This window comes from Phoenix dactylifera, chromosome 8, assembly GCF_051530095.1.
Source record: "Phoenix dactylifera cultivar Ajwa chromosome 8, Ajwa_hap1_PhDact_Kaust_v1.1, whole genome shotgun sequence".
Classification (NCBI taxonomy): Eukaryota; Viridiplantae; Streptophyta; class Magnoliopsida; order Arecales; family Arecaceae; genus Phoenix; species Phoenix dactylifera.
In genome coordinates, this window is record NC_143197.1 from 3663412 (window position 1) to 3679785 (window position 16374).

At 36.1% G+C, this 16374-nt stretch overlaps 2 protein-coding genes and 1 long non-coding RNA gene across 3 annotated transcripts; 1 reads left to right on the forward strand and 2 right to left on the reverse strand.

The window, feature by feature from the left end:
* Positions 1-1368: 1368 nt before the first annotated feature.
* On the reverse strand, positions 1369-4682 carry LOC103695775 (rRNA-processing protein fcf2-like). Its single transcript, XM_008777184.6, has 5 exons — positions 4240-4682; positions 4102-4162; positions 2483-2557; positions 2281-2396; positions 1369-1836 (listed from the first exon to the last, which is right to left on the reverse strand). The coding sequence occupies exons 1-5, from the start codon at positions 4461-4463 to the stop codon at positions 1716-1718; spliced, it is 597 nt and encodes a 198-aa protein (XP_008775406.4). The 5' UTR covers positions 4464-4682; the 3' UTR covers positions 1369-1715.
* A 2281-nt stretch (positions 4683-6963) lies between these two features.
* On the reverse strand, positions 6964-7986 carry LOC113461136 (uncharacterized). The gene is made up of 2 exons (XR_015967793.2): positions 7849-7986; positions 6964-7357 (listed from the first exon to the last, which is right to left on the reverse strand). It is a non-coding gene; the product is annotated as an uncharacterized LOC113461136 (long non-coding RNA).
* LOC103695774 (CHUP1-like protein) lies at positions 7902-10301 on the forward strand. The gene is made up of 5 exons (XM_008777183.6): positions 7902-8671; positions 9025-9341; positions 9423-9534; positions 9763-9894; positions 9976-10301. The coding sequence occupies exons 1-5, from the start codon at positions 8039-8041 to the stop codon at positions 10090-10092; spliced, it is 1311 nt and encodes a 436-aa protein (XP_008775405.1). The 5' UTR covers positions 7902-8038; the 3' UTR covers positions 10093-10301.
* Positions 10302-16374: the final 6073 nt, after the last annotated feature.

Sequence of the window (16374 nt, forward strand, 5' to 3'; positions counted from 1 at the left end):
AACATAGTTCTTATAAGTGCCATGCACCAATAGCTAACCAAATATCGATTGGTCTTGTATTTTTGGCCATTTATTACAATTAATCAATGACCGGTTAAATTGAATGTAAATAGTCAGCTTTTTAAAAAAATCCATTTGTATTTAGTTTTCAATACATTTCATAAGGTGATACATGTATGCATGTATGTATCATGTTTAGCCTTAGAATGGAAATAAAGTATTTGCTTCCTGAGAGACTTATTTTAATGAAATGCTTCATTACAGACCTGACGCGAGACATGAGTCCCGTAAGAATGTGTGTTTTAAGTTGTTCCATGTACTTACCTAATCTAGGTCAAATATTGAATAAAGTTGGATAAAAACTCTTGGGAGCACAACCCAATTAGACTAATCTTGCTTCAATTAGCTTGATTTGGACCTCGATTGTAGAATTTTTGTGCATCTTTTTTGAACTACATAATATTTTCATATGCTTCAATTAGATTGCTTTGTTTCAGGCAGCGACACTGGACGAGCTGACAAACGAATCAGGAAATAAAAAAAGGCCTCTCATGAGATCCTTTGACAAACACGCACGGAATCCTACTTTAGTAGTGTTGTGGCTTTCTAGGCCAAGCACCTCAAAGCTGAAGACTGGATAGCCTTGTACGTAGTCATCATACTAAAACTATATAAATCATCTTTTTTTATTAAATAAATAAATAAATAAATAAACGAACTCAAATATGGAGTCCAATAAAGTCTGGTGGTATCCTGCAACTTCTCTGTGCTGTTTAGCAGGTTCTTCTGAAAATCATTTTTAAGCAGACGGACCAAGACACTTTCTTCGCATCTCCACCTTTAGTCTCCATAAGCAAATTCCAAGTGCACGAATGCAGACTTTTACCAAAAAGAAAACAAGTGCTAATGCCACTTGTCACATGATTACTGGACTACAGTAGCTTCCATGGGCCATATGATTACTGCCTTCTCCCTCGGGGCTGGATTTATTATTGCAGGCATAGACGCCATTACGCACGTTTGGACTCGCATAGTCAATGGCCAAGAAGAAGACAGGAATGAAACAAACGACTTAGCCGGCAGTTGTTGATCATACAAGCTTTAAAAAATAACAATAACAGTCAGTAGGAATTGGGTGTCCAGACACTGAAATTTCTAGCCACGTTACTGCATTTCAGGAATCAAAACTCTAATTTAAGACTTAAAACAGAAGGTTCTAACATTTATCATATGACAAATTGCATGAGTTGTTCAAAAATATCCACTGACAATAATATTCTTGGACATCCTGCAAATTGAAAGATTTACCATGAGTGTCGAGGTGATAAAACAAGATATATGTGCAAGAATCATACAAGAGTGATCATCTGAAAAATTTGAATGAATTGTGCAGCATGAAAAGCGGAAAAAAAAATCTCAAGCAAGGATCGACCAAGATGCAGTTCCCCACAGGAATGAAATGGAGTCTGTAATCCTCTCTACTCCAATAACAATCATAGATTTCACACATTCTGCTACTGTCAATTAGATGCTAAACAGGGCTGTAAAATTTAGATACACAATGGCTCCTCCAGATAATAACCTTGGCATATATCCTCCAACTCTGCCATGACACTGCTGCTTCCCAAAAAAAGGGAAGAAGAGAAAAAGGAAAAGAGAGAAAAAGTTTCTCCATTTTACTGATCAGTCTGTTCTCTTTAATCCAAACAATCAGCTTAATGACCAGCTTTTTCCCTTCTTTGCTTGGCCCGTTTCCACGTCTGTCGACCCTTAATCTTCCACTTATCAACACCACCAGGTTGATGTTGCTCCTCAATTTCTTGGACCTTACGTTTTCTGCAAGATTTTGAAATACACTCATATGAACCAAAAAAAATCACCAAAACAAATACCTTGCAAATTTAAAGAGTTTCAGTGGCCTAGTAAACTGCTGTAAAAACAAAAAAGCAGGACGAAGTTACCACAGTAAAAGCGAATATGGTAGAATAGTTTCAGTTATTAATGATAATAAAATTGCATCTGGCATTAGAGATTCAGTAGGCATGTCAGAATTCATCATTGCACAATCCAGTTGTATAACTACAAGACAATTCACCTGTTTAAAAAAACAGGCTGTTTTGGACATGATATCCTGCTCCAGAATTTCAAATGGCGTGGATGTACAATGACAACATTTTTTAAACCAAAGTTTGATATTCAATTGTACAGGCAAACTTCCACTTGAAATTCTAGATTGCAATCTAAATTTATTGGAGAATGCTGGAGATCAAATTGTCTCACCTATAAGCCTTAAAGGTATGATCAGATAGCAGTTCATCTGCCAATGTTGCCTTCCTCTCTTTCTTTGTCAGCCTCCCCGAGAAGAACTCAGATGCAGGTTCAATAACAGTACCCACCTGAACAGATTTTCACAAACATAATAATCATTTGAAATGAAACCAGATTGGTGATTAAAGATAATTTTCAAAAGCAAGCAACTTGCCTGAAAATACTTCGGGAGGGTCTTGGACTTCTCTCCCCTTTTGAAGTGCCTCTTTGGATCGATAGCACTCCTTAGCTGCAGCACAAATAAAATGTAAAACCTCCGAAGTGAAGTTATCAGAAACAACCCATGCATCTGACATAATAAAATTTAAACCCCTTACACAAAAATCAAACATAATGTTCTCTGATACCAAATTTCAATATTTCGGACTCTAATAAACTAATGAGTACAAGAAGCACATACACATCCTTGCAGCATATATGCTGTCTAGGCACATATATAATTTAGGCATCATATTTACACATATTTCAACTAGAATAAGATGATAAAAATGCATGTTTCTATCAATGTACAAAATATAGAAAAGTATAAAAATAAACCTCAATCAGAACAATGTTATCTAACACTAACCTTCAAAATCTATGACCAGAACAAGAAGGTGCAAGAATAGTAGACACACATTCCTATGGCATCTTCGATGAACAACCAAGAATCTAAACTACATTGTATAGGGGCTCTCGCACCGTACCTGAGACTGGCATCATAATTTAATGAATAAGATAATAAGATTCTTTGGAATTGCAATTTAATGAATAACATAAGAGGATTGCATATCAAGCTCTATGACATGCACAAGCAGCCTCAGGAGCAAATATTTGCCATAAAATACATCCAACCACAATGCCATGTGGGATTTTTTTTAATAAAAAAAGGAGGGCGGGGTAGTGGGATGATCTTGTGTATATAGAAACTCCCCAAGCAGGATGTTGTGGCAAAAGAAAAAGGCAAAACTACAAATGCCCCAAATTACCACTGTCCAACAGCCATCCTATAAAAAGAGGTGAATGTAACTATATATTTGCCAATGTTATCGACCCCTCTAATCACATCGAAGACTCAGTTTCTCCCAATCTCTCAGCAGCATGCTTCATATGACTGAATTGTCAGACTTTATCTATCCCTGCTAGGTGAAGGACCCTTCCAATCTGCTGTTGGCAGTGACAGCAGCTAAACCTTTGTACTGGTGATAATGTCATAAAATATGCCAGAATCACAGCAGAGCATATGAGAATATAGTTTCCTCAAGCTCACAGAGCATCACTTTCTCCTACGAGAATTATCCCTCGTTAAGATTCCTGAAACAAAGTTCCACCTTTAAAAGACAAAATCAAGCTAGAATGCTTCTTGAACGCAATAAGAATCCCATGCCCCATTAGTTTACGCTAGTATCACAGAGAGGACACTGTTTGCATGGATTCCAGAACTTTTCGTCCACGATTATATCGTTTGTCTTTACTACTACAGGAAGATACTTTAGACAACTCCCTCGATACCTACTTGTCTGAATTCTACAAGAAAGTAAGCCACAATACTCTTTAAGCATCTCTGTCTAGTTCAAAACCTCATCCTCACGTTGCAAATCGAAAATTTACCCAACAAGCTAGTGAACAACTTCTGCTACTCCAAGAACCTTAAAACATGATGCCTCCATTTTATTTATTACAAATACACAGTGCATCCAAACCTTGGAACCGAAATATGAATCAATCAAAAAACCCATGATTTGATGAATTAAAATATATTTATATAAGTGACGAGAAGCTAAGAGAAGCTACCTTGAGAATCTCAAGATCTTTCTTTAACTCCGGAGTGATAGTAGGAGCAGGCATATCAAACCTGTGCCACAAATAATCATCAAAAACCCTAATTAATTGAGAAAGATTAAATATTAGTAGAGTTTGGCATCCATTTACCAGCTTCCACCAGCAGTGTCTTTAACATTTTTCTTCAGCAATTTATTCAACTTTCGCGGATCAGCAGGAGGAACATACAATCCATCCACGAGTTCGTTGTCAGATCTCCAAATAGAATCTTTTGTTTGGCCGGGTAATTTGTCGGAGCTGTTTTTGGTCCCATTGGTTAAAGGAGGCACCTTTGGAGCCCAGGAAAGACCGATTGCCGAATTTTGTTGCGGCATCCTGATTGAAACGAAGTTGAACGAATCAAATAATGGAATTACCCACAAAGTACTCACCGGCTACTGGTTTTAGGGCAGGGTGCGGCGGATGGAGCTCAGGAATCAGGGAAGCGAGAGAGAAGAAACGGAGGGAGAGAGAGAGCCGGTGGCCGACAGGGACGGCGGAGAAGGAGACAGGTCGAAGCGGCGGAGGACAAAGGGGTACGGCGGCGCGATCACGAAGGGAAGAATTGGAGGCGGGTTCGGTAGGTGGGTCAAAACTGGTTAGGGCCGGACACGTGCCACGCACGTGTTTAATCAAGAAAGAAAACTAGGGTATGATGGATGGCCGTGATCTGATCAATTTTTGTCCCTTGTAGCAGGCTCATTCTGCTCTGCAGTATAATCTCTATTTTGTTTTGCGTATTTCTTTTCTGTTTCATCTACATGCATTTCGCCTCTTTCTCCTTACAAAAATGTGTTGGTGCACCATATAAATCATAAAATTTGTGCTTTTCTATAGTTATAATTATACTAAATTTACATGTTTGATTGTGTTACAGGAATTCATCGAAATCTAGATCATCAAAGTGAAAATTTCTCTGTCAAGGTAGAATTCTTCAAGTTCTCCAAATTCATGATGTTTTTTTCTTTCCTTTTATTATTTCTTAATTTGGATCTTTCTGCTTTGAAAATTGTTTGTTGAAATATTTTATGTAGCTGCAATCAATGATGAAGTAATATTTCCATCACCTCCTTACCTTTAAAGTATCATTTTCTTTGACCTTTAAAGTAATATTTCAATCAACTCTTTGTTTTTGATGACACACACTCCGGTGGACTCATTGCTGAACCAAACTTGGTAGCAACATTGCAAATGTCATATCAATCATATAGAGAATTGTGAAAATGCACATTAGAAACTTCTTACCAGCTTAGTCTTAGTACTTTTGGATTTTGTCAATTGTTCATTATTTGACTGCAAAAATATCTTGAATTTGTAAAATTTGTTTTAATTTCTACATGAAGTTGCACAAGTGAATTTAGATGCTTTGAAATAATGAGGTAAAGCAGGATGTTCAAAGACATCCTAGATTGAGCATATGACCTAAGGTAATCTATGGTAAGTTGGTAACAGTTTGGTAGCCATCAAAATAAAAAAAAGACAAAAAAATCTGGTACCCATAAGTTCTAAAATATCATTCAGTTCATGAGAAATTATAGCTTCTGACCTATTAATGGAGCTTTCAACTAGCTAAGTAAGGTGAGGATGAATGTGATCCTGCAACTAGAGCAGAAGCTTCTTCCAAAGGCTATGTTGCTAAGCTGGAAGCTTCTCATTGCTGTTTCTGATGGCATTTTGGTTCTCCAGAGCAGTAAAAAGGTGAAGCACATGCTTTAGGGAGGCCGGCCAACCACTTGTCGGTGACTAACAACTTACTTTTGTCTATCTCAAGATCACTTCCTGATCCTGATAATTTGTATGATGCTTATCTATCAGTCCTTCAGGATGCCTTGGTGTGCACAGCCATAAAAGTTGGAATTTTTTTTTGCCTTAGTTTTTTGTTTGTTTGTTTGTTTTGCATGATGATTGCAGTTGTTACAGGCACCAAGGTTATACAGTGCTTTTCCCTCGACATGGAACCTGTTAATGATGCCTTTTATTCAATCATCAAACACCATACGATGACTTGGTGTCCTCATTCTCCCTAAACAAACATCACTATCGGCCATGGCTTTTTTCATGGGCGAAGCAGTGCTATGGCTTTGTAGACCTTTCCTACTTTGAAGACCCATTTAAATACAACATGCCAACGGTGTAAACATCAAACGGGACTCCTTTAATTACAGCATACAGTACTTCTAACTTATTTGCAGCACCGAGCACACACACACACACACACACACAGAGAGAGAGAGAGAGAGAGAGAACTGAGCAGTGCCTTGAATAACTGCCATTCCCTTAGCTTCAGGGCACTTCCAAGAACATTTATGTGATGGCATCAAATCTTCCCTGCAATGGAGGGCAGTGCTCCCCTTCTAACTCCTTTCACTGAAGGACCCAGTAATCAGATACATGTCGTCTTCCAGATTAAAGCACCGATCATGTCCCATAAAGAGGGATCAACTGCCAAAAAATTCGAGCTATGAAGAATGCAATAACCTGACTTCACTAATTTCCCATTTCTGTTGTCAAAGCTTTCGCCTTGAAGTACAGCTACAACAATACGATCAAAAGTTTTGACGGACTAAAAATTTCAAAATTGAAGAATAAAAGAAATGAGAGTAACTGATTATAAATGAAGGCAAACAATTATGGGAATCATTGAAAGTTTCTGGATGATGAAGCTCAAGAGCGTATGATCAGCATAGGAAAATGGTTTATGAGCAGCATAAGAGAGGAAGATGTGCCATGGTTAGCAATTTGAAAAGGAGGATAGAAGTGGAATAGCCATCAGTGATAAGTGGTCCAAATACGTCTAGAATTTCAGGACTTTGACATCTAAGAATAAAGAGCTTGCAGCTAATGCCACCAATTTTAACATTATTAATAGTACCAGGTAGTAAGGAACAGTTGTCTTAGGGCTTCAAAGTAAAATCAGTACTTCTATCTTTTTTTATTTTTTCTTCTGTCCCTATAATCCGTCTGGTAAAGAAGCCCCATCTTTGTCCTTTTACATAACTTCACAATCAAGAAATTCTCTGATCACAAAACAACTCACAGAACCAAGAAAAGCAAAGCATTAAAGAGACCAGAAGACAGGAAAGGGATATGGTTAAACTTTCCCCTATTCATCAAATAGGTGCACTTTAATCCCACAACACTGAGATGAGCAAATCAATAACTGACTCATAAGCAGGCTAGAACCCAATATCACGGTGATGTAGTGTATTTCTGAATTCGCTGACATGACCTACACAATAAATACACGTATTATTATAGCACTCGAACAGTTAGCGTAAAGCATTTGTAATTGTAATTAACAAATTTTCAATTCAAGCAGTGTAAAGCTAAAAGAGACAGGCTCCGTCATGGCATTCTGATGTAGTTCCAAGCACGCCACAATCGAAAGCATTGTAAATTGGTCTATGAGGCTGTGGTATGGGCTGATGGTAGTATACAATTCTAGATCTAAGAATTGGCTGTCTATGATGGAAAGCTCCCAAGCAGCTGAAAGGAAAATATAAATAAAGAAAGAAAGAAGAAAAGAAAAGGTGGCCATCTTTAGTCCTTTGACCAGTGATTTTAGTGAGACTCCAACAACATACCTTGCCAAGACAGCTACCCCATATCAACCACTATTACCCCAAGCAAACCCAATTTTGACCATGAACCCAGACTTACCTACCTGAAAAAATAGAACTCAGTCATGAAGACATTCTTAAATGACAAGCTCACCCTTACCTAAATGTCTTCTTGCTTTTCTTTCAAGAGAGTCCCATATCTTTTAGCAGAGGAGAATTAAGTAATCTTCACCTACCAGCCAATTAGAAGAATGAAAGGGACAAAAGATTGTCAGAATAAAAGAGAATTCATTATTAGAGAGTTAGAAGAGAAAGAAGCTCATTTGAAAAATCATCTCTGCTGATCAAAAATGCCAAGGGCGGAGGAAGATCCATCAGGTACATCAGTTGCTCTCCTGAAAAACAGGCTCAATGCTTCCCTTGAGAGGAACCGCTCTCTGGAGCAGGAGAACGAGCAATTGAGGCAAGAAATCCACAATCTGAAAATCCAAATAGCTTCACTTCGAGCACAAGATTCCGATCGTAGATCCATGATGTGGAAGAAGCTGCAAGGTTCTATCAGCAATAACAGTTTCTTGCAGGAAAAACAAATGGTTCAGAGCAACAACACTGAAGAAGGATTAACATGCGATAACTCAATTTCTAGGCCAGAGTTTTCAGGCTCACCAACAGCAACCAGGGAAAGATTGCCAAGAGTGCCGAAGCCTCCCCCAAAGCCTACATGTTTACCTCAGACACCAAAAACAAGGAAGGAATCATCGCTGCTGCCGCCTCCTCCTCCTCCTCCTCCTTTGCCTTCGAAATTGCAAGGTGGGATGATCAAGGCAGTCCAAAGGGTTCCAGAAGTAGTGGAATTCTATCGTTCTCTAACAAGAAAAGAAGGAAAGCCAGACACGAGAACTGGCACCTTGGGGATTCCGGCAGTTACAAATGCTCGGGAGATGATTGGCGAGATTGAGAACCGATCAGCCTACCTAATAGCTGTAAGCTTAGACATCACTATATACTACCACTTCACAAAGTGTTCTAATATCTTTCTCTATAATGTATCAGTCATCCAATATGTTCCATGTTAATCATCTTCTTCCATGAATTTTAGGCTTCTTTCCTAGATTATGCATAGTTTAATGTTCAATTAAACACCTTTCCATTTATCCTAGGTATATGAATTTTGTTGCGTTTTCTTGTCTACATGATTCTTTACCTCTTTACATTTTGTTTTTAAACTTTTAAAAAAAAATTCACATCCAAGAACTTTGATGAACTGATATTACGACCTAAATTAGATCTTCAAAGAATGAGGATAATACAAGCTAACTGAGGATTCAATTTACAGATCAAGTCAGATGTGGAAACCCAGGGTGACTTCATCAACTTTCTGACAAGGGAAGTTGAAAATGCAGCCTACAGAGAGATATCTGATGTAGAAGCATTTGTCAAGTGGCTAGATGAGGAACTATCCTACTTGGCAGATGAAAGAGCAGTGCTCAAGCACTTCCCCAAATGGCCTGAGAGGAAAGCAGATGCAATGAGAGAAGCAGCTTTTGCATATCGAGATCTAAAGAATCTGGAGTCTGAGGTCTCCTCTTTCCGTGATGATATGAGGCAACCTACCCCTGTTGCCCTCAAACGCATGCAGGCACTGCAGGACAAGTGAGAATAAGAGTAGAATATGGGAAGCACTCTACTTTTTCCAGCCTACTACATACTCTCATGCTCTCTTCTTTGATGCAGATTGGAACGTAGTGTTCACAATGTTGAAAGGGTGAGAGAAAGTGCAAGCAAAAGATACAGAGATTTCAAGATTCCTTGGGAATGGATGCTTGACTCTGGTATCATCGCGCAAGTATGTAAGCCTAACATCTTTTAGTCTTTATAAATATAAGCTGACAATAATACCATGGCCCAAGTATGCATGTCCAAAACCTATCAGTTGCATCTATGCATAAACAAGTGCAATTAGAATTTCTTGTGCATCATGCAGTTTGATGTGTGGAGAAGGAGATAATCTAGGCCTTGTTTTCAAACAACAGGCCTTGTAACATTCCTTTTATGCTACTTGGATCCTTTGCAGCTAAAACTGGGCTCTATGAAGCTGGCCAAAGGATACATGAAACGAGTTGTGATAGTGATGAAATTTGAAGCAGTCTTAGAGGATGATGAACTAATTATACAAGGTGTTCGATTTGCTTTTCGTGTGCATCAGGTAGGTCTCCCTCTGTACAACTTTTCCTTTTAATATTATTGCTTCTCCATACTAATTAGTGGGTGCATGAGGTTCTTCCAGTTTGTTGGTGGATTCGACGAGGAGAGTAGGCATGCATTCCAAGAACTCAAGAAGCTGGCAAGCAATTGTCAATCATCACATTGTAGTCAGCTGAATGGTCTTTCTGAGACTACCTAAGAACCAGCACACACGATCATAATTGAAGTCTAAAGATTGAAAGACTGGCCAAGATATATACGCTCAGCTTCATAAATTAAAGGATCGGATCCGTCGGTTGTTGCTTTTAATGCAAATTCTTTTCTCAAGGACATTCTAGATGCTTGTTGGAGTCACGATAATTATTCTAAAAATGACTTAAAAATAAAATAGTTCCATATTTAAGGTTATATTCTGTCATTGGCTCTTAAGCTAGAGTATAACTACTCCTGATTAAGTATAATCTGGGATGCTAGATTTCCTGATTCATGACTCTGTGCCAATATTTTCATGATTACATTCACCTTAATCTTAAAGTATCAAAAGGGATTAGATCCAGAGGACAACTATATAAGCATATGAAGAAAACCAAAAAGCCTTAATTCCACAATTTTTGCAAGCAATCCATGGTCATGCAACTAAGCTGAAAGTTTACAAATGAAAACATGTAAAGAGACAAAAGGATCTCTACTATATTTGTAGGATAGGATCTTCTGATCTAGAACCTTAGTGAGTGCTAAGGCCTGATAATTCATCAACTCTGTTGCTGGAGTGAAAATATTCAATACTCTCATAAGTTCATATTGCTAATCGGCATGCATGTCCTTAAAGTTAGCCTATAGATGGTTTCTTTTTGCAATTTTTTGGTACCAATCATTTGAGAGAGCAGAGCATTCTATCAAATAAATTGCAAACTTATGTTCCTTAGCTTTCTTCTTTCAGAGGGGAATGGGGGACACTTCTAGCCGCTTGCATAGAAAATATCCTTTTTCATAAATTTATCCTTTCCCTATGCATCTTGATAATAGGATAATGTATTGATTATTTGTGAACCAGGCAGCATCAAGTCTTTCACTTTTTTGGTTCCCTTGAGATGTTAGCCAACTTTAAGGCATGGGTCATATATAAGTAAATTTACCAGTTATGAGAGTTCGAATACAACCTTTTCCTCTCGAGTCATAGAAATAACAAGGAGACTATCCAAAAGTATAGCAAGAGAATTGGGATCAAGTTATAATTTATCATTGTGTAATATGCCTTTCTGTTTACTTCCACAGTCTTCTCAATTAAAAGACTCCAAAAAACTGAGTGACAACTTAAGTTTATCATTTGTGAATAATTTCTGACAAATGTGGTAACCTTGAAATCTCGAACCCGATCACCATACCCATTGCACAAAAACAAGAAAGAAAGAATATTGTTAGAAACACTAATTCAAAAAAAAAAAGGAATATTATTAGAAACACGGAATAGAATTTACACTGTCATCATCACTAAGAACATAGGGCGACAGCAACGTCGAATCAATAGAACGCAAATAGATGAAAGATCTCAAAATACTTACAACTACACCAAGTAGAGAGATAAAGTAAAGGAATATCAACACTAGAACGAACTAATTCCTATGAAAACCATTACTTTTTGGATCTCTGCCGTTACGATGGCACGCGTGATGAGTGGCAGAGGACTGGAACTTTCCTGTCCTCTCCTTCTAGGGTGACGGCGGCTGGAGCTCCGATGAGGGAGGATTTCGTTCTATCTGAACTCTTCGAATCATTGGCTATTCTCAGCTTGGAACTGAGATCTTGTTGAATCGCCAAAAGGGAAAACCGAGGTCCGCCCGCTTGCTTGGTTTGCGAAATTAAACGACCGTAACATCTTGCCGTTGAGCCCAAGGAAACGCGTTTGGTCTCCATTTTTATAATGTTAGACCACACTGTCTTTGATGAGCTTACCTCAATGGCCATTTTAAATTTTAGCCTCTTATCGATGTATAAATTAGCAAAAAAAAAAAAAATTATGTACAGAAAAAGATACAGAAAATCTCAGATATTTATATAGAATCGAAAAATTCAATAACATCTTTCAACTAATTTTTTTATATAAGATCCTAAAATAGTATTAAAGAGTACTCGATTCGTGAATTATGTAAGCTAGAGGGCACGATAATATAATCTTATTTGGGAATGACCTTGGCTAAAATTGCAGTATGTGTGAAATGATTGGATTTGGATCTTTAGTCTGGTGAAGATATTAGAGCTTAAACAGTAGACTATATGTGGAATATTTTAGTTACTTATATGGAGTTGAAAATATCTTGGGTACTTAAATAGAGTTGAGGAATACAAATAGTATATTTTGGCTACCTTATTTGGACAAGGATCTAGGTTATATTACATATATAGTAAATTGATACCTTGTTTTTCTATTGTTTATTTGTGAATTAGTTGTTTTGTTCCTAAGCTAGCAAAAGAAGAAGATTAAGAAAACTTAGAACTCTGGCATTGCTATTTTGATCATTCATTCAAGTTACTTAATATTTAAATTTAAATTGAGATATCTCTCGAAGGGTGTTTAATGGTCATCCCACCTAGCCATTTGGATATTGGTGAGAATTGAATATGGCATTTGATTGAGTATCACAATTCAACAACTTTACCATCAATGATCACAAATATATAACTCTATCTCACTCATTTTTATACACTATTTGTTTTATATATCAAGTTATATATCATGAAAACTTTTATTTATTTAAAACTTATAATTTTAGTGCTTCCTTTTGTAAATGCATAAGTTCCAAGCAAGAGAGAAAGAATGGTAACTCAGAAAAATTACTCACAAGTCACAAAGAATATCTAGAAAAATCATCCCCCCCCCCCCCCAAAAAAAAAAGAAAATCAATCCGCTTCATTTAGTGGCACATATTTCATGATGCCCATTCAAGTAATTATACGGCGCCAAGTAACTTTTTGGCCAACATCATTAAATTACTTAAATATATTTTTCTTCATATATATATATATATATATATATATATATATATATATATATATATATATATATATATATATATATATATATTAAAATAAAGATTTTGTTGAGCTCTCCACTTGCCACGTGGGTGCTGGTATTAATGACATGATTTAATACGTTGCGCATTCCATATTATCATTAACTTAGGTAAAAGTCATATAATGATTAAATCAATCTATTAATTAAACTAGGTATTAGTTAATTGTAGACTATGAAACAATAATTTTTAATCACTCGAACATTAATGATGAGATTTAACTCATTCTTACATTCCACATTATCATTAATAAGGTAAGATCTATGTATTAATTAAATCAACAAGACTAGTCGATACTGAAAATGCAAACAACAATTGAATAATAGTGATTAATTTATTATATAAACAATGTAACAATTACAAAAGAATTTAAATAACATTTGAGAAAAATATATTTGACATTCATAATTTATTTAATATAATATAACAATTAAACACAGCAAAAATATATATAACAATTACATATATTTTAAATTGTTATAAAAATATTTTTTTATATAACAATTACATGTTTATAATTTAGTTTTAACTTAAACTAAAGCAAATTGATACATCTATGGCCTTGAAATTTGGAATAATTTATACCATGACTTGTACATGCATTATTTACTCAATGACTTCAAGTAATAACTATTACTATAGATAAAGTTTACAAATATAATCTTTAAATGTAAATTGTTACACTACTATATTATATTTAAAAAATAATTCAAAATGGACAAAAAATCATATATGCATATCACATGGGTTATGTGCTACTATATATACTAAAATGAAGGCTCTCCTTGTGCATATTTTTGTAGTTGAAACCAACAATAAAAATATTATCAATAGAGCTATTTATTTTGGATAGAAGTAGGGCTCTTATTTAATATAGTTTTTATCAAAATATAATAATATAATATTATTAATAAGAAGCATATTAGCTTACTAGCCAAATAAAAAAATTTCATAAGTACAATTAATATAGAAATTAATGATATGTTACCCACATTCAGTGTAGGTCATTAGATTATACTAGTATTTTTAATAATTTATGCTTCATTTCAATATTTCCTAAATGCAATAGTTTTGTATTTCTTAGTAGAGCAAGATGGACCATGATCTTATATTTTTTAATAATATATTATTTTATTCTATCAACCAATATACATAAATTATTAGAGTTTTATATACAGAAAGTATATCATAATATTAAAATTAAAAATAAATTTAGGAATAATTAATCACCGGTACATTTATTGACCGGTTTCTAACGTTTAATCCCTGTTGACTGGTTGTTTAACAATCAGTTCAGCCATATTTTAATACTTTATTATGAGACGAAAACACCCCCTAAGAATATTTTAATTCCTATTGCTTTATCTTCCATCCCACTAGAAGAGAAAGAAAAAAGAGGGTCGGGCCATGGCCGGCGCCTCCCAAGCCTCCTACCGCGGCAGCGCCGCCAGAAATACCCCCACTCCAGCCCCCTCCCATGGCCGCGCTGCCGAGAATGCCCTCGCCCCCACCCCACAGTGGGGAGGCACCGAAGAAGAGGAAGAAGGGCGACTGTGGCGTCCTGCGGCCGTCGTCGGCCCCGACCCGCCCTCCTCGCACGTCCGCCGTGGTCCGGCCCCTTTCCGGCGTCGACGGCCTCGTGGGAGGAGAAGAATTCTCCGCGGGCCGTCTGCGGTCGGCGGTGGCGGCTCGGCCCCCTCCTGTGGCCCCTCCTGCATCCGTCATGGCCTGGCCCCCTTTCGACACCGGCGACATTGCAGGAGGAAAAGAAAGAAGAAAGAAGAAGAAGGGAAGAAGAGAAGGAAAAAAAGAAAAAGAAAAGAAAAAAGAAGAAAAGAAGAAAAAAAGAAAAGAAGAAAAAAAGAAAGAAAGGAAAAATAAATAAATAAATATATATATATATATATATATATATATATATATATATATATATATATATATATATATATATGTATGTATATATATAGGGGATTGATAACCTACTCTCTGTTATGGTAGGTTATCAATCTACCCATTTTTCATTAGACAAAAAATATCCTTACTTTTTATAACTTTTAAGAGTACTTTATGTCTTTTTACAATCTCACATTTACTCACCCTCTTACCCCCTCAATTAATGCTCTCTCCCTCTCTCTCTCTCATACATATACATATACATATACATATACATATACATACATATATACATACATACACATACATACACATACATACACATACATACATACACATACATACACATACATACATACATACATACATACATACATACATACATATACATACATACACATACATATATACATACATACATACATACACACACATATACATACATACATACATACATATACATACATGCATACATGCATACGTATGTATGTACATACATGCATACACACACACCGGAGAGAGAGAGAGAGAGGGAGAGAGCATTAATTGAGGGTTGAGAGGGTGAGTTAATGTGAGATTATAAAAAGACATAAAGCATCCTTAAAAGTTACAAAAAATAAGGGTATTTTTTGTCCTGTCAAAAATGGGTAGATTGATAACCTACCATAACAGAGAGTAGATTATCAATCCATATATATATATATATATATATATATATGAATGTACGAAAAGAAGAAAAAAAGAAAAGAAAAAAAAGGAAAGAAAAAAGAAGAGAAGGAAAGAAAAAGAAGAAAAGAAAAAAAGGAGACGAAAAAAGAAAGAAAAAGAAGAGAAGGAAAGAAAAATAAGAAAAAGAAAAAAAGGGAAGAAAAGGAAAGAAAAAGAAGAAAAAGGAAAGAAAAGAAAAAGGAAGAAAAGGAAAGAAAAAAAAGGAAAGAAAAAGAAAAAAGAAAAAAAAAGGAGAAAAAAAGGAAAGAAAAAGAAGAGAAGGAAAGAAAAAGAAGAAAAAAAAGGAAAGAAAAAGAAGAGAAGGAAAGAAAAAGAAGAAGAAGAAAAAAAAAGAAGAAAAAAGGAAAGAAAAAAGAAGAAAAGGAAAGAAAAATTCAGATTCCGGTCGGGTTGGATCAGATCGTAGGATTGAATTTTGAAAATTATTCAAATTTCAAATAAGTCGAATCGGATCTAAATTCAGTAAACACAGACCAAACTCAGAAAATGGAACGGATCTAATTTTAGGACCCAATCTAACCCCACAGGTGATCCAAAATAGGTCGGGTTGGGTCGGGTTGAGTCAGGAGTCAGCCTGATCCTATACTGTATTTCAAGAATAAGCCGTGAAGGAAGGAAAAAACTGTGGCATTGGATGAGTTATATGCTAGCGTGCTATAGCCATCCATCTTTCTTCTGCACGTGTCAGCAAGCGCATATTTTTCCCCCTTTTTATGTTCATCCAAACTCCAAAGCGAGGAAGCTTATAGGGTCTCGCGTCCCATGTGTAGCTGTATATCGACAGGACA